This window comes from Oncorhynchus nerka, linkage group LG6 (genome assembly GCF_034236695.1).
Source record: "Oncorhynchus nerka isolate Pitt River linkage group LG6, Oner_Uvic_2.0, whole genome shotgun sequence".
NCBI classification, from domain to species: Eukaryota; Metazoa; Chordata; class Actinopteri; order Salmoniformes; family Salmonidae; genus Oncorhynchus; species Oncorhynchus nerka.
This window is the reverse complement of record NC_088401.1, coordinates 63,116,049-63,135,628: the sequence shown is the minus strand read 5'-3', so window position 1 is coordinate 63,135,628 and position 19,580 is coordinate 63,116,049. Positions and strand designations below refer to the sequence as shown.

Sequence of the window (19,580 nt, the reverse complement as noted above, 5' to 3'; positions counted from 1 at the left end):
TGCCTCCACACATTGACACATTGACTCTGTACCGGTACCGCCTGTACATAGCCCCGCTATTGTTATTTACTGCTGCTCTTTAATTGTATGTTTTTCTTATCTGTTACTTTTTTTTTTTGGGGGGGGGGTGATTTCTTAAAACAGCATTGTTGGTTAAGGGCTTGCAAGTAAGCATTTCACAATAAGGTATTCGGCGCATGTCACAAATACAATTTGATTTGAATTATTGAACAGCTGTTACCACTCTGTTTCACTCCATTTCAAAGCTTTTTCCACCTACTGAACAAAACCCTGGTTTAGTATACTGGATATACCTCGTCTTTTCCTAGTGCTTTCTTCCACATGAATGACAGGTCCAGTGTTCAACCCCTGAATCAGTTCTCAGTGGTGTCATACCTAAATCAATCCCCAGATGTGCAGACACCCTAGCGTTAGCGACAACTAGATCAACTCAATACACAATGACTCCTACTGCATGGGACAACTCTTAAAAGTCTCTCATTTTGACTTCTTGCAATTCTGTTAAAACCCCTCACTGTCCTGTCTCCTATCTTATTAGACTCAGTTATGTAGGGGTGACTTGCCAGGCGTCGCTGAGAGAGGAACTGCAAATGGTATTTTATTTGTCTGTGTCACACTTACTGACAGTGTGTGTACGTGCCTGCGTGTGTGTGTGTCTGTCTGTGTGTGTGTGTGTGTGTGTGTGTGTGTGTGTGTGTGTGTGAGTGTGAACACGCACTCGTGTTATTTTTTGTCAACCAGCTAACGGAAGCGAGGTGCACATCAGCAATGTCCACTTCGAGGACACGGGGGCATACAGCTGCATTGCCAAAAACGACGCCGGGGTGGACGAGGACATCTCCTCTCTGTTTGTGGAGGACTCAGCGCGCAAGACCCGTATGTCATGATGTCTACTTTGTCCCTCTGTCTGTCTGTGTGTCCTTTCCTGGGGATAATGGAGACACGCAGCTCAAAACACTAAATAATTCATCCAGTCTCTTAATAGTTTATAACCTCCAAAGTAATAATAGAACTTATGCTAGAGAAATAACAGAGATAGCTACATTCTGTATTATCTAGTGCTCAGGTGGTTAGGCTACAGAGACCAGTGGGACCTCTTCTAGTACAATGTTAATGGTCGTGTTGTGTAGAATCCTTAAGTTTATTTCCAACTCAGAAATGTCTTTAATTGAAATGAATACAGCTTTAGGAGGAATTGTATGGTGGCCCTAAGGGACAACATAGAGTTATGATACAAATACGTGCTCAGATCAGACACAGTACCATTCATTGACTCTGTCATTATTGTTGGCCTTTCCAAAATGTCAAAATCAGTTTTTTATGTTCAACCAATGATTGTGACCACGTTGTCGCTAATTCTCTCCTCTCCTAATAACGGCACAAAAAAGCAAACACTGCAACTCTTACTTTCAAGTCACTCACATGTCCCCTTCGATGATACAATAGGTTTAGCTGCTGTCCCAGTGGCAGTGATACACTCCAAACGTGCCGTCACACATCACAGGATCAAACTCGCTGGGGTCAGAAGTCAGTCAGATGCCTCCTTTGAAGTTTTGAAGCCACCGAGTGTGATGAAACTGCTAGGGGGTTAAAACACACACTGGCAACCATTTTGGATCATCCCCAACCCAGAGAACATACTTACTCTCTGGGGTCAGAAGTCAATCAGTTGCCTCATTTGAAACTTTGAAGCCACTGTGTATGATGAAATTGCTGAGGGGGTTGGCATGTTGGTGACCATTTTACATCCACAACCCATAGTCAACAACAAAGAGATAGCACGGAGCATTTTGAAATAGTCCACCATTATATTAGAAGGAAAAACAAATAATTAAATGGATAGGGCGCACAGTTCAACTACCCAGCAGCACTCCCGAATGCATGTTTGACCTAGTCTGGTCTCTCCTTATTACCCCAGTGGAGTGCCTGCTTATCCAAGAGCTTGGCTTCCTTGGGTTGCATCTCTAGCCCCGAGGCTATGCTAGCGCTCTGAGTTAGTGTGTAAACTGAAGCTCGGCTGTGGATGCATCCCTCCACTCTCTCTTATCAGCATGAGAGAGAGAGAGAGAGAGAGAGAGAGAGAGAGAGAGAGAGAGAGAGAGAGAGAGAGAATCTGAAATAGCCTGGTAATGTCAACTAGTATTCTATGTTTTGTTAACCTGAATTCAATGTATAATATCACCAGTAGCCTTACAATATACAGTAGCCTTACAATATACAGTAGCCTTACAATATACAGTAGCCTTACAGTTGGAAATTGAACACCACTATGTTAATGACACCTTTGAGTTATTTACTGACATACTGTAGCCTACTTTCTCATACCCATATTTTAACATCCACTTGTGAAAGAGACTTGTGATCAGCTGACACGTGTGATATGGTCTGTGTGAAATGCCCTCCATATAACCAGGGTAACTAGTGTCCCTAGGCTGGCAGACTTTAACCTATTCCTAGATATCTGCCCATTCTCTCTTTCCTGCCTCCCTCTCCTCCCACAATCCCTCTCTCCGATTGGATAACTGTCTGCTGTGCCTCAGTAGATGTCGGCCCCCCAATGACCTCCCATCTGGGAACGAAACAACGAAACAACGATTCAAACTCATCCCCAATGTAGTCTACCAGCATTTGTTAGAGTTTGGTCTCCTTCATATCATCCATTCCATTTTTAGGTAGATGTGGTGTCATTCCACATCTTATATTTTATTTTCTCCTGTCCACTATTTCCAATTTGTGAGTTATCACTTGCAAATGGCTCATTCGGCTACATAAATGGTTCATACATCAGATATCTAGTTTATAGAAATAAATGTGATATCTTGACAGCCTTATTCAACATAGTGTTGATAGATTGCTGAAGTGGTCACCGTAATAGTAAGCAGCAGATGAGGTGAGAGACATGATAGTCTGAGCGAAAAGTGAACACCACTCAGCAGATTCACCCAGAGCTCGTTCAAAGTCAAAAACCTGTTTCTCGCCACCACGTTAAAGTTAATTGTTTTCTTGACGTCGTTGGTGCGCTTCATCGCCTTCGAATAAATGAGCAGACTATATTCAGAGTGGTCTTTAGTCAACTGTCACCCGTGGTGGAGCGCAATTAATCTGACAGGAATCGCTGTTAAACTGGCATGAATATCTGCCCTTCACTTCAAAATGGTCGCCAATTATTTCTGGAGCGTCGGACGTCCGTGAGGCAGGGGTGTTTGTTGGTGTTGGTGTAGGTTAACACCAGCCAAGGCACAGAGAGAGGGACATGGGCCTACGGCCTATGCATGTGTGTACTGTGTGTATGTTTGAGTGTGCGTCAACTTGAGTGTATTAATGCGTGTGTCAATGTGTGTGTGTGGGTCAACGAGTGTGTGTGCAGGTGGGTGTCAATCGATGCCCAACACAGTTGATCACATCAAGCTTTCACACTGTGTTGGCCATGGTTCACAGTCCCAAGCTATGCAGAAACCTAACCTGTGGTGCCAGAAACAGCAGTGCCATGGCCTGTCTGTCTGTCTGTCTGTCGGTCTGTCTGTCTGTCGGTCTGTCTGTGGGTCTGTGTGGGTCTATCTGTCTGGTTGTGGGTCTGTCTGTGGGTATGTCTGTCTGGTTGTGGGTCTGTCTGTCTGTCTGTCTGTCTGTCTGTCTGTCTGTCTGTCTGTCTGTCTGTCTGTCTGTCTGTCTGTCTGTCTGTCTGTCTGTCTGTCTGTCTGTCTGTCTGTCTGTCCCTGTGTGTCCAGGTCAGCAGTGCCATGGCCTGTCTGTCTGTCTGTCGGTCTGTCTGTCTGTCGGTCTGTCTGTGGGTCTGTATGGGTCTATCTGTCTGGTTGTGGGTCTGTCTGTCTGTCTGTCTGTGGGTATGTCTGTCTGGTTGTGGGTCTGGCTGTGGGTCTGTCTGACTGGCTGTGGGTCTGTCTGACTGGCTGTGGGTCTGTCTGTCTGTCTGTCTGTCTGTCTGTCTGTCTGTCTGTCTGTCTGTCTGTCTGTCTGTCTGTCTGTCTGTCTGTCTGTCTGTCTGTCTGTCTGTCCCTGTGTGTCCAGGTCTTTTGATGACACTGACCTTCATATCCCCTGGGCTAGGGCTAGCAGCCATTTATCTTTTATTCATTCGGCCGTTTCTGAGGAAGGCAGCTTTTTTGTCACCAATGCTTGTCCGAAATGAGGCAATTTCATGATGTGCAGCGCTTGGCGGTCAAATTGTGCACAGTCACACACTGTAACAGGTGATGCCACAGTCCTGGAGAGGCTGTGTCTATGAAGGCTCCAGCTTTGGGATGACTGTCTGTCACTGAATGTGTTACGCCACTTTTGAGAACACTTGTCTAAAGCAACTCTGTCTGGCTGTGGGTCTGTCTGTCTGGATGTGAGTCTGTCTGGCTGGCTGTGGGACTGTCTGTCTGGCTGGCTGTGGGTCTGTCTCTCTGGCTGTGGGTCTATCTGCAGGTGCTCCATTGTGAAGCATTTGTAAGGCCTTTGTATGGCATCTTTGAGCTTGTGTCATACACATATGGTGCATTATTGTGCAGTATTTGGGTCCAGGAAACCCATAGTGAGTGCAGACTTTTGTTATAGCCCAGCACTAACACACCTAATTCAACACATTATCAAGCCCTTAGTTGAATCAGCCTTAAGCCCAAATCAAACGGAAAGCTTTTTTTTTACGCGCTTGAGTGAGCGTGTACACACTGTAATTAGAATGCACAAATGTGAACGAGCGTGTACACACTGGAATTAGAATGCACAAATGTGAACGAGCGTGTACACACTGGAATTAGAATGCACAGATGTGAACGAGTGTGTACACACTGGAATTAGAATGCACAGATGTGAACGAGCGTGTACACACTGGAATTAGAATGCAGAGATGTGAACGAGCGTGTACACACTGGAATTAGAATGCAGAGATGTGAACGAGCGTGTACACACTGGAATTAGAATGCAGAGATGTGAACGAGCGTGTACACACTGGAATTAGAATGCACAGATGTGAACGAAAGAAAACAGATGGGCTCCAGAGTCAACGGTGTCTATGGCGTCATAGCGCATCAAATTAGAAAGCGAGTCTATTGTTCTCGTGTCTACGCAGAGCAATGCTGGTAAAATAAGAAGATAAATTGCTTGGGTCATTTGTAGAAAAGGAATTAGAGGAATTGCTATGATCTTCCCTATGCTAAGTAGACTACGCTACGCAGTGTAAATAAATAGACGCTCTCTACTCTCACATTTATTTTCTGGGGTGATTTTGGCTTTATAGGGTATTTTGAATAGGAGAACCACAGTTTTATTTTACGGCCCAGCACTAACTTGCCAATTTCAATGAATCATAAAGTTAAATCAGCCTCAAAGGACATTGCTAATGACTGTATTGTAAGGCCAGTGTGTGGCATTATGACAACTCAGTGAAGGCTGTCACTTTTCTCCCAGACGTAAATACACTGAGTGTACAAAACATTAAGAACATGTAGGGTAGGGTATAGAGGTATGGTTCCCCAACTGGCGACCCGACCCACAGGCCACATTTAATTTGGCCCGGCCAAGCTTTCTTAAAAATAGTTATACAGTACCAGTCAAAAGTTTGGACACCTACTCATTCAAGGGTTTTTCTTAATTTTTTTACTATTTTCTACATTGTAGAATAATAGGGAAGACATCAAAACTATGAAATAACATCTAATGCAGCACTCCATCACTATCCTTCTTGGTCAAATAGCCCTTACATAGCCTAGAGGTGTGTTGGGTCACTGTCCTGTTGAAAAACAAATGATAGTCCCACTAAGCGCAAACCAGATGGGATGGTGTATCGCTGCAGAATGCTGTGGTAGCCATGCTGGTGAAGTGTGCCTTAAATTCAAAATAAATCACTGACAATGTCACCAGCAAAGCACCCCCACACCATCACACCTGCTTTATGGTTCACAGTGGGAACCACACATGCGGAGATCATCCGTTCAGCTACTCTGCATCTCATAAAGACACGGCGGTAGTAACCAAAAATCTAAAGTTTTGACTCATCAGACCAAAGGACAGATTTCCACCAGTCTTATGTCCATTGCTCATGTTTCTTGGTCCAAGCAAGTCTCTTCTTATTATTGGTGTCCTTTAGTAGTGGTTTCTTTGCAGCTATTCAACCATGAAGGCCTGATTCACGCAGTGTCTGTTATTTCAACTCTTCGAAGCATTTATTTGGACTGCAATTTCTGAGGCTGGTAACTCTAATGAACATAATGAACATATCCTCTGCGGCAGAGGTAACTCCTATGGCAGTCCTCATGAGAGCCAGTTTCATCATAGGGCTTAATGGTTTTTGCGACAGCACTTGAAGAAACGTTCAACGTTTTTGAAATTTCCCACATTGACTGACCTTCATGTCTTAAAGTAACGATGGGCTCTCATTTCTATTTGCTAATTTGAGCATTTCTTGCCATAATATGCAATTGGTCTTTTACCAAATCTTCTGTATACCACCCCTACCTTGTCACAACACGACTGATTGGCTCAAACGCACTACGAAGGAAAGAAATTCCACAAATGAACTTTTAACAAGGCACACCTGTTAATTGGAATATATTCCATTCCTCATGAAGCTGGTTGAGAGAACAATGTAATCAAGGCAAAGGGTGGATACTTTGAAGAATCTCAAAAATAAAATATATTTTCATTTGTTTAACACTTTTTTGATTGCTATTTGATTCCATATGTGTTATTTCATAGTTTTGATGTCTTCACTATTATTAACAAATTTAGAAAATAGTAAAAATAAAGAAAAACCCTTGAATGAGTAGGTGTGTCCAAACCTTTGACAGGTACTGTGTATAATAAAATTTGTTTAATTGTTGGACATAAAAGACTGTAAAAACACCAGCAAATCAGCTCCAAGAGATTGTAATTTTGGAAATCTGTTCCAAAGTATTCCCACACATAATAGAGAGATATACACTGAGAGTACAAAACATTAAGAACACCTGCTCTTTCCATGACATCGACTGACCCGGTGAATCGAGGTGAAAGCTATGATCCCTTTTAAATCCTCTTCAATCAGTGTAGATGAAGGAGAAGAGAGAGATTAAAGAAGGATTTTTAAACTTGAGAAAATTGAGACATGGATTGTATGTGTGGCATTCAGATGGGGCGCCCGGCTACCCGTCTTTACACACACCTGTCACAATCATTACCCGCAGCAGCGCTCATTGGACTTACCTGGACACCTTCACGTGGTTGATTGCCCCTGTATATCTGTCTGTTCCTCTGTGGTGTTCCCGGTGTCCTCATTAATTGTTGTTATGTGTTCCTGTCCAGACGCTGTTCCTGTACTGTTTCATGTCCATCAGTTATTAAACCTTCACTCCCTGTACCTGCTTCTCATCTCCTGCATCAACCCTTCTTTTAAAATACAAAAATATTGAAGTGTCTTTGAACAGGGTATGGTAGGGGCCAATAGTTTGATTTGATTTTGATTCGATTTGGTAGTAGGTGCCAGGCGCACCGGTTTGAGTGTGTCAAGAACTGCAACGCTACTGTGTTTTTCACTCTCAGTTTGCCGTGTGTATCAAGAATGGTCCTCCACCTAAACGTCATCCAGCCAACTTCACACAACTGTGGGAAGCATTGGAGTCAACATGGTCCAGCATCCCTGTGGAATGTTTTCGACACCTTGTAGAGCATGCCCTGACGAATTGAGGCTGTTCTGAGGGCTAAAGGTGGTGAAACTCAGTGTTAAGATGGTGTTCCTAATGTTTTGTATACTCAGTGTATATATGATTCAAAAGGTACAGTGAGGCTACAATTCAAAAAGTGAAGTTTCCATCACTGGGAGACTTAACATATTGCTGTCTGGAAAGCACTTATTTGAAACCATCCAACACATTCATCCTGCTTTTTCTCCTGACGATGTAAAATCACATGGGTAGCTCCATGGGGGACCAGATTTTCAATGGGCGTTTCAACTTCTCGCTGACCAATTACTTGCACTTTTGAAATATTCAAGGATATTTCCAACCCAGGATTAAACGGTTGGATATTTTCTTCTTTAAAAAAAATACTTTCCCCCACTGTAGTCAGTTCTCTCCAGAGACTTCATCCTCCAATTATAGAACTGTCTTGCGCCTTCGAAGAATTCCATTTCAGCATTACTCTGTATCGTATGACCAGGGTGTTTCTCAATCCAGCTAAAGTTATCCCTCCAGTAACGAAGCGTCCTTAATTCAATCTTCAGGATTAAGCTGCTAAAAGTAACTGCAGCAAAAAAATAAAAAATAAACCCTAGTTGAACATTAATCCATTTACAGCGATTCATGGAATTGGAACAGGAAACATTTAGGTTGATGTACACTAAAGTTGGTGGTGATACAGCATAGTTGTTAGTGGGCAAAACTTTCGTGTCTGAACAGACTTTTCATCATTCCCTTTAAAAAACATTACATGTCCATATTTAGTGTAGGTAATCACATTCTCTCAATTCTTTGTATGGTATTTTAGAAACTTATTTTCAATCTTTCCATAATTTTCTATCGATCCATAACAGTCAGACCATGAAACAGAAATGTTAATGTGTAGTAATGGATCCATATGAAATACTGAGCTGAGCTACAGAGCTGAACATGGAACATTCAGCTCACCACAACAGTGTCATCATCATGTCAATAAATCCAGGCAGTATTTGGACAAAGGTATTTATAGCCAGCTATAATTAAAACATATCCTCAGTCTCGATTATACAACGCTGCCAGATCAATTTGCATAACAACTGACACACAAAGCAGACACAACGTGCCAATGTTGCCAGGTGACTCAATCCCAAACACAGGCTGATAAATCCAATGAATCACAGTGGGAGAAGAACAGAGAGGAAGACACCCAGGGCGACTGTGTCACGATGCCTTTTCCCATTTGCATCTGCCAGCCTAATTAGATAAACTGGGGCTGCCTGGCTTCACCTGTTAATGCAGTCAGGAAGTCTGCTGGCTGTGATGCCAGGATGTTCCTATCCACAGGCACTGTGCCCAAATGTCGCATCCGTGTGCCCTTGTAAACAAATCGAGTTTGTGTTGTAACCTTGCTGACGGGAAGGTGTTGTTGTGTGGGGAGTGTAGAGTCCACCTGACAACTGCACAATTATGGCGCTCTTCATTTGGGAACAGTTATTCAGGACCAGTGTAGTGAACTCTGCCGCTGCAGAAAGTGGCACATAGCTGTTTTCTAATATGGATGACGAGTGTGATGTAGGGGCCACTCGTATGTTTTAGAACGAGCACAATCTTTCTTCCTTGTGATGAATAGCATCTAATCATTGCTTTATTGGAAAAGACTTGGGCACCAAGATCTCATCTCACTACCATACTCCTTCCTCCATGTCCCCCAGCAGTACCAATCTGACGCTTTTTGGAACATCACCAGTAACTGGAACAGTGCAGCGTCTGCCTAACACTCCCTTTTTCTTCCCATGTTAATCATTCCTCTACATCAGTTCTCTTGTGTAACTTTTTAATGAGAACAAAATGTATGCATGAGTGCAACAGAGTGGGACTTGACGAAGCACTTTTGAACGATTAGGCTTGACTAACAGGTCTGTCATGCCACTGCCAAAGCTTCTTTTCTTTTTTACTTTTCTCTCTTTCTCTATTCTCCCCATCGCTCTCCACACAGCAGAAGAGAGGGTGAGAGAATGAGCAGCATCAGAATAGGGGGAGATTAAAATCAGAACTGAATTGGGGCCCGAGATTGGTTTGCAGACGGTCAGGAAAATGGAAGATGGAATGGAAACAGAGGGGGTTGTGGGATGGATGAACAATAGTAGAAGGTCATCGCGCTTATACAGCGGGAAAATGAGGATAGTAAAGACAAAGAAATGGGTCTCTTATTTGCATCTGCTCCTGAATGGCAAAATCTTCACATTTTCTGTGAAAGGCCGAGCTCACTCAGTGCACAGGCTCTGGGTGTTCATCTGTACTTGTCGCGAAATGAGCACATCCTTTTAAGAGGCACCTCACTCTCATCTCCAAAAGGCTTTGAGGGCTTTGTGGGGTTGTATTCCAGTTCATGCATTAAAGCCGCTTGGTTATTACGCAGCTGTAGTTTCCAATTCCATGTCATTAGTTGTCTCCAAGTGAATTTAATGAGAAATTACGGCAGTTTTAGTCAGCCAAAAATAGTCTCACAAAATAATCCTCTTTAATGACCTCTAGAACTCATCTACGCTTGAGATATATGTAGATTTGATGATATGATGGCTAATACCCTAATACGTAAAACACATATTTATTGATGGATAATTTACCTGAGGTGTACATTTATTTAATTCAATATCATGTCAATTTTATAGCACGTGGTACATGCTTTTGCAGTACATAGTACAGATTTCTAAGGATGGCTTTTTAGTGGGGCTGACAACAAAACAAGAACAAATGTTGTAAAATGTTTTTCTGTGTATGTGTATTTACAATATACCACCTGGACTGTGTTTCGCCCTCAAGTTTTTTGTATCAAATTATTCTCAAACTGGGGGTTTCTATTGGTCAAAGAGACACTTTTCATAAAACATTCATTTTGTTTTATCTTAGTTGGTGTGTGAATGCTCAAAAAGGGAAAATCATCGATTTCCCACTAATGCTCATTCTTGGTTTTTCTTTTCTTGTCTTCCCTTCAGTGGCAAACATTCTGTGGAGAGAGGAAGGTATGTTTGTATTTAAACTATTTAAAATTTAAAAAATTGTATTGGTCACATGCAGATGTTGTTGCAGGTGTAGTGAAATGCTTGTTTTCCTAGCTCCAGCAGTGTAGTAATATCTAACAATACACAATAAACAAAGATCTACAGGTAAAATAATGGAATTAAGAAATGTATAAATATTAGGATGAGCAATGTATAAACATATACAGTGGGGCAAAAAAGTATTTAGTCAGCCACCAATTGTGCAAGTTCTCCCACTTAAAAAGATGAGAGAGGCCTGTCATTTTCATCATAGGTACACTTCAACTATGACAGACAAAATGAGAGAAAAAAATCCAGGAAATCACATTGTAGGATTTTTTAATGAATTTATTTGCAAATTATGGTGGAAAATACGTATTTGGTCACCTACAAACAAGCAAGATTTCTGGCTCTCACAGACCTGTAACTTCTTCTTTAAGAGGCTCCTCTGTCCTCCACTCGTTACCTGTTTTAATGGCACCTGTTTGAACTTGTTATCAGTATAAAAGACACCTGTCCACAACCTCAAACAGTCACACTCCAAACTCCACTATGGCCAAGACCAAAGAGCTGTCAAAGGACACCAGAAACAAAATTGTAGACCTGCACCAGGCTGGGAAGACTGAATCTGCAATAGGTAAGCAGCTTGGTTTGAAGAAATCAACTGTGGGAGCAATTATTAGGAAATGGAAGACATACAAGACCACTGATAATCTCCCTCGATCTGGGGCTCCACGCAAGATCTCACCCCGTGGGGTCAAAATGATCACAAGAACGGTGAGCAAAAATCCCAGAACCACACGGGGGGACCTAGTGAATGACCTGCAGAGAGCTGGGACCAAAGTAACAAAGCCTACCATCAGCAAGGGCATTGAATATGAAACGTGGCTGGGTCTTTCAGCATGACAACGAAGGAGTGGCTTCGTAATAAGCATTTCAAGGTCCTGGAGTGGCCTAGCCAGTCTCCAGATCTCAACCCCATAGAAAATCTTTGGAGGGAGTTGAAAGTCCATGTTGCCCAGCAACAGCCCCAAAACATCACTGCTCTAGAGGAGATCTGCATGGAGGAATGGGCCAAAATACCAGAAACAGTGTGTGAAAACCTTGTGAAGACTTACAGAAAATGTTTGACCTCTGTCATTGCCAACAAAGTGTATATAACAAAGTATTGAGATAAACTTTTGTTATTGACCAAATACTTATTTTCCACCATAATTTGCAAATAAATTCATTAAAAATCCTACAATGTGATTTTCTGGATTTCTTTTTCTCATTTTGTCTGTCATAGTTGAAGTGTACCTACGATGAAAATTACAGGCCTCTCTCATCTTTTTAAGTGGGAGAACATGCACAATTGGTGGCTGACTAAATACTTTTTTGCCCCACTGTATACAGTACCAGTGAAGTACTACCCATTGCAGGGATTTTCTTTGTTTTTACTATTTTCTACATTGTAGAATGATAGTGAAGACATCAAAAATATGAAATAACACATATGGAATCATGTAGTATTTTATATTTGAGACTTCAAAGTAGCCCCCCTTTGCCTTGATGACAGCTTTGCACTCCCTTGGCATTTTCTCAACCAGCTTCATGAAGGTGAGCTTTGTTAAATGTTCATTTGTGGAATTTCTTTCCTTCTTAATGTGTTTGAGCCAATCAGTTGTGTTGTGACAAGGTAGGGGTGGTATACAGAAGATAGCCCAATTTGGTAAGAGATCAAGTCCGTATTAGGGCACGAAAAGCTCAGATAAGCAAAGAGATACGAGAGTCCATCATTACTTTAAGACATGAAGGTCAGTCAATGTGGGACATTTCAAAAACGTTGAATGTTTCTTCAAGTGCAGTCGCAAAAACCATCAAGCGCTATGAGGTAACTGGCTTTCCTGAGGACTGCCACAGGAAAGGAAGACCCAGAGTTACCACTGCTGCAGAGGATACATTCATTAGAGTTGCCAGCCTCAGAAATCAGCAATTAACTGCACCTCAGATTGCAGTCCAACTAAATGCTTCAAGTAACAGACAACATCAACTGTTCAGAGGAGACTGTGTGAATCAGGCCTTCATGGTCAAATTGCTGCAAAGAAATCACTACTAAAGAACACCAATAAGAAGAAGAGACTTGCTTGGGCCAAGAAACACGAGCAGTGGACATTAGACTGGTGGAAATCTGTACTTTGGTCTGATGAGTCCAAATTTAAGATTTTTGTTTACAACCGCCATGTCTTTGTGAGACACAGAATAGGTGAATGGATGATCTGCTTATGTGTCGTTCCAACTGTGAAGCACGGAGGAGGAGGTGTGGGGGTGCTTTGCTGTGACACTGTCAGTGATTTATTTACAATTCAAGGAACACTTAACCAGCTTGGCTACCACAGCATTCTGCAGCAATAAGCCATCCCATCTGGATTGTGCTTAGTGGGACTATCATTTGTTTTTCAACAGGACAATGACCCAAAACACATCTCCAGGCTGTGTAAGGGCTATTTGACTGAGAAGGAGAGTGATGGATTGCTGCATCAGATGACCTGGCCTCCACAATCACCCGACCTTCACCCAATTGAGATGGTCTGGGATGAGTTGGACCGCAGAGTGAAGGAAAATCAGCCTACAAGTGCTCAGCATATGTATGAACTCCTGTTGGAAAAGCATTCCAGGTGACTACCTCATGAAGCTGGTTGAGAGAATGCCAAGCGTGTGCAAAGCTATCATCAAGGCAAAGGGTGGCTACTTGAAGAGTTAAAAAAATTACTACATGATTCCATATGTGTTATTTCATAGTTTTAATGTCTTCGCTATTATTTTACAATGTAGAAAATAGGAAAAATAAAGATAAACCCTTGAATGTGTAGGAGTATCCAAACTTTTGACTGGTACTGTATTTATTTGGAGTAAAAATACATGTGATGTGATGTATAGACATTATGGACAGTATGTGGATAGAATATTTAGTATATCTGTAGAATACGTAGGATAGAATAAAAAAATATGCAGCAATAGTTGACTAGAATACAGTATATACATATGAAATGAGTAAAACCGTATGCAAACATTATTAAAGTAACCAGTGTTCCATTTTTAAAGTGACCAGTAATTCCATGTCTATGTACATAGGGCAGCAGCCTCTAAGGCGCGGGGTTGAGTAACCGGGTGGTAGCCGGTTAGTGACAGTGACTTAGTTCAGGGCAGGGTAATGGGTAGAGGCCAGTGAGGGCTTTTTAACAGTCTGATGGCCTTGAGATATAAGCTGTTTTTCAGTCTCTCGCTCCCAGCTTTGATACACCTGTACTGACCTCGCCTTCTGGATGATAGCAGGGTGAACAGGCAGTGGCTCATGTGATTGATGTTCTTGATCATCTTTTTGGCCTTCCTGTGACATCGGGTGCTGTAGGTTTCCTGGAAAGCAGGCAGTGTGCCCCCGGTGATGCGTTCAGCAGACCACACCATCCTCTGGAGATCCCTGCGGTTGCAGGCGGTGCAGTCGCCGTATCCTGCTGTGATACAGCCCGATAGGATGCTCTCACTGGTGCATCTGAAAAAGTTTAAGGGTCTTAGGGGGCAAGCCAAATTTCTTCAGCCTCTTGAGGTTGAAGAGGCACTGTTGCGTCTTCCTCACCACACTGGGTGGATCATTTCAGATTGTCATTGATGTGTACATCGAGGAACTTGAAGCGTTTCACCTTCTCCACTGCGGTCCCATGAATGTGGATGGGGGCTTGCTCCCTCTGTTGTCTCTTGAAGTCCGACGATCAGCTCCTTCATTTGTTGACGTTGATTGAGTTGGAGGCATGCATGGCCATGCAGTCATGGGTGAACAGGGAGTACAGAAGGGGGCTGAGCACGTACCCTTGTGGGGCCCCTGTGTTGAGGCAGCCCATCAGGAAGTCCAGGACCCAGTTGCACGGGGTGGGGTTCAGACCCAGGGCCCTGAGCTTATTGAACAGTGAATTACTGTATCATGTTATGAGGTAGATTAAATTACATTGATTGACACAAATTCAATGGAAATGTCAAGCTGTCCTAATATGGATACTGTACATTAGTTTCTATAATGACACTGTCTAACGAGCAGTGTTGGGGAGTAGTTCCACTACATGTAATTCAACTAGTAATTTAAATACATTTTGTAGTAGCTTTTTGGTAGTTTAACTGAATTCAAATTTTCGTAGTGTTTTCAGTAGTTACTTTTACTATTATTATTTTTTGCCATGTCAGTGGTGTATCTAACTTCTGAAACTACCCACTAAAGTGTATGCAACCAAAGAAAATACATTTACTGATAGTGAACAGCTAATAATATGTAATTTTTCTAGGTATATTGAACTAGCTAATTACCTCCACTGTTAAGGTTTAACCAGTGGTGTAAAGTTCATTACTTAAGTAAAAATACTTTAAAGTAGTACTTAAGTAGTTTTTATGGGTATCTGTACTTTACTTTATTTTTGACTATTTTTACTTTTTACTCCATACACTTTCCCTGACACCCAAAACTACTTTTGGGTGTCAAAAGCCCAGCCAATCAGAGTTTTTCCCCACAAAAGGGCTTTATTGCAGACTGAAATACGCCTCAGTTTCATCAGGGTGGGTGGTATCAGGCGATCCTGCAGATGAAGAAGGCAGATGTGGATGTTCTGGAATGGAGTGATTTCACATGGTCTGTGATTCTGAGGCCGGTTAGACGTACTGCCAAATTCTCTAAAACGACGTTGGAGGCGGTATATGGTAGAGAAATTAATATTAAATTCGCTGGCAACAGCTGTGGTGGACATTCCTCAAAACTTGAGACATCTGTTGCATTGTGTTCTATGACACAACTGCACATTTTAGAGTGGCCTTTTATTGTCCCAAGCACAAGGTGCACCTGTGTAATGATCATGCTGTTGAATTAGCTTCTCAATATGCCACACCTGTCAGGTGGCTGGATTATCTTGGCAAAGGAGAAATGCTCACTAATAGGAATGTAAACAAATTTGTGCACACAATTTGAGAAAATAATATTTTTTGTATAAGGAAAATGTATATATAGACTTTCTTTTTTCTACTGTGTCATTGACTTGTTTATTGTGTTATTGGCTTGTTTATTGTTTACTCCATGTGTAAGTCTGTGTTGTTGTCTGTGTCACACTGCTTTGCTTTATCTTGGCCAGGTCGCAGTTGCAAATGAGAACTTGTTCTCAACTAGCCTACCTGGTTAAATAAAGGTGAAATAAAAAATAAATAAAAAAAGGGATTTATTATTTCAGCTCATGAAACATGGGACCAACACTTTATATTTTTGTTCAGTGTGACTTTCACTTTTACTTGAGTCATTTTCTATTAAGGTATCTTTACTTTTACTCAAGTAGAACAACTGAGTACTTTTTCCACCACTGGTTTTAACTGTGCTGTATGTCATGCTACATGCCAGTTGCCATAGTAGTTTGTTGTTCACCTTGTAATAAACCCTGTGTCTGACTTGTAACAAGGTTGTATTTCTCACCCAGGTCTTGGAATTGCCAATATGTTCTATGTGTTTTACGAGGATGGTATCAAAGTCATCCAGCCAGTGGCATGTGAGATCCAGAGACACATAAAGCCCAGCGAGAAGCTACTGGGACTTCAGGTAAGATGCCTACCACAAACAGAAACACTTCCATTTCATGTAACATTGTGCTAGGTGTTGGGCTACTGCTAGTAGATTAGCTGTTAGCTAATTAGCATGATTAGCTTGAGGACCAACCACCCACAGTATGATTCCTTCAGGCCTTCTAACATAAACACTTTTTCTTCTTGCTAGCTGTTAGCTGTGTTTGTACAAACAGTAGTTGCAACCCATAATAAATAGGTAGTATTGTACTGCAGCTTCGTACATCGCACTGTTCCGTAAATTTGACCTTATTTGACCTTAATTTGACCTTATACTTCCAGGTCAACTGTAAGAGGAATACCATTGTAAAGCACAATAAAATTCCAGTAAAATCAATGACGAGACGTTCATGCTGCCTGTCTCTGCATGATTGAAGAAGGCAATGGATCTCCACTGGGTATTTTTTTAAATGGCGGGTGGGCAAGCGAAAGCTACTGCGTGATAATGAAATTGGGAGATACAGTGGGGCAAAAAAAGTATTTAGTCTGCCACCAATTGTGCATGTTCTCCCACTTAAAAAGATGAGAGAGGCCTGTAATTTTCATCATAGGTACACTTCAACTATAACAGACAAAATGAGAAAAAGAATTCCAGAAAATCACATTGTAGGATTTTTAATTAATTTATTTGCAAATTATGGTGGAAAATAAGTATTTGGTCAATAACTAAAGTTTATCTCAATACTTTGTTATATACACTTTGTTGGCAATGACAGAGGTCAAACGTTTTCTGTAAGTCTTCACAAGGTTTTCACACACTGTTTCTGGTATTTTGGCCCATTCCTCCATGCAGATCTCCTCTAGAGCAGTGATGTTTTGGGGCTGTTGCTGGGCAACACGGACTTTCAACTCCCTCCAAAGATTTTCTATGGGGTTGAGATCTGGAGACTGGCTAGGCCACTCCAGGACCTTGAAATGCTTCTTACGAAGCCACTCCTTCGTTGCCCGGGCAGTGTGTTTGGGATCATTGACATGCTGAAAGACCCAGCCACGTTTAATCTTCAATGCCCTTGCTGATGGAAGGAGGTTTTCACTCAAAATCTCACGATACATGGCCCCATTCATTCTTTCCTTTACACGGATCAGTCGTCCTGGTCCCTTTGCAGAAAAACAGCCCCAAAGCATGATGTTTCCACCCCCATGCTTCACAGTAGGTATGGTGTTCTTTGGATGCAACTCAGCATTCTTTGTCCTCCAAACATGACGAGTTGAGTTTTTACCAAAAATTTACATTTTGGTTTCATCTGACCATATGACATTTTCCCAATCTTCTTCTGGATCATCCAAATGCTCTCTGGCAAACTTCAGACGGGCCTGGACATGTTCTGGCTTAAGCAGGGGGACACGTCTGGCACTGTAGGATTTGAGTCCCTGGCGGCGTAGTGTGTTACTGATGGTAGGCTTTGTTACTTTGGTCCCAGCTCTCTGCAGGTCATTCACTAGGTCCCCCCGTGTGGTTCTGGGATTTTTGCTCACCGTTCTTGTGATCATTTTGACCCCACGGGGTGAGATCTTGCGTGGAGCCCCAGATTGAGGGAGATTATCAGTGGTCTTGTATGTCTTTTATTTCCTAATAATTGCTCCCACAGTTGATTTCTTCAAACCAAGCTGCTTACCTATTGCAGATTCAGTCTTCTCAGCCTGGTGCAGGTCTGCAATTTTGTTTCTGGTGTCCTTTGACAGCTCTTTGGTCTTGGCCATAGTGGAGTTTGGAGTGTGACTGTTTGAGGTTGTGGACAGGTGTCTTTTATACTGATAACAAGTTCAAACAAGTTCAAACAGGTGCCATTAATACAGGTAATGAATGGAGGACAGAGGAGCCTCTTAAAGAAGAAGTTACAGGTCTGTGAGAGCCAGAAATCTTGCTTGTTTGTAGGTGACCAAAGACTTATTTCCACCATAATTTGCAAATAAATTCATTACATTTTCTTCTCATTTTGTCTGTCATAGTTGAAGTGGGGGGGGGATCTCTAGGTCCCCACACCTTGCACAGAGGCTGTGGGCGTGTATGGTAGGTCAGTGGGCTGAAGGGGTGTATGGTAGGTCAGTGGGCTGCAGGGGTGTATGGTAGGCCAGTGGACTGCAGGGGTGCATGGTAGGCCAATGGGATTAGGGGGTGTGAGGTACACCAGTGGGCAGCGGGGGTGTATGGTAGGCCAACGGGCTGCGGGGTTGTGAGGTACGCCAGTGGGCTGCAGGGGTGTGAGGTAGGCCAACGGGCTGCGGGGTTGTGAGGTACGCCAGTGGGCTGCAGGGGTGTGTGTACAAATATGGAGTTAATTGTCTCTCTGCTTCTCATGTATTAGATTAACTGAAAGATCATGCACTTTTGCGCTCCCAAAAGTCTCTCTCTTCTCTCTTTCTTTCTCTCTCTCGTTGAATTGCCATTTGACGTTGAAATGGTTCTCGATCTCTGCTGCGCCTTCACTTTTGAACCAGTGTATTATTCAAAGCAGGTCGCTGATAGATGCCTCTTACATTTACACATGTACTGAAATGGGTGCTTTCCTCCTTTTCCCCTTTCATCGATTGGACAGCTGTTATGTGCGAAGGTGCGCTATGAATGTACAACGATCAGGCCCGGGCTCCTCTGAGAGACTGTGTCTGTATTAGAATATCAATCACAGTGAACTCTATGGCAGCAGCACATGCACTGTCTACAGGGAATGTTGTGTGAGTACATTAGCTCAGAGGCTTAAGTTCATTCTGGATCCCTAGTGTAGATGAGCATTGACTGATCGTTCATGGTAACGACCCAACAATTAATTATTCTTAAGTAGTATATGGCCGTCTTACTGTGATACACGTGGCAGATGAAGAGGGGATGCAATGCTGTGAGGAATTCCTAGTACAGTGAGTAGGGAGGCGGACATATTTCCTGATGCAGGAAGCAAGGGAGGCTACAGAACATGGTTTTTTAGGTTGAAGGTTTGTGTTTGTTGTGTCCAAGGCTAAGGATTAGTCTTACTTGTACTACAAAATCAAATATGATCTACAGAGCACAAATTGTCCCCAGGCAGCTTGCTCGCCCAACAAGCTTCACATTATGTTTTCTATACTTCTAAATCTTTTCATTTGATCTAAGGACAATGTTGGTTGAAACTGACATGTTTTTTTCTGCTTAGCTGCCTAGGGTTTCACACATGCTCAGTTGCGACATACTGCAGTGTTGTCTACAGGAGGGTAGAGGTAGAGTCTCTGAGGCAGAGTCTCTGAGGTAGTCTCTAAGGTATTCAGTCTCCAGATGGATTCTGATTTG

At 42.4% G+C, this 19,580-nt stretch overlaps 1 protein-coding gene across 4 annotated transcripts in view; it reads left to right on the top strand.

Moving 5' to 3' along the window:
- LOC115130823 (follistatin-related protein 5-like) overlaps positions 1-19,580 on the top strand; it is a 199,595-nt gene that overhangs the window by 157,375 nt on the left and 22,640 nt on the right. For all 4 annotated transcript variants that reach the window (XM_029662309.2, XM_029662307.2, XM_065019780.1 and 1 more), the window contains 3 exons: positions 763-897; positions 10,652-10,678; positions 16,180-16,298. In XM_029662309.2, coding sequence (XP_029518169.1) covers positions 763-897; positions 10,652-10,678; positions 16,180-16,298 — 281 coding nt within the window. The remainder of the gene's footprint in view (positions 1-762; positions 898-10,651; positions 10,679-16,179; positions 16,299-19,580) is intronic.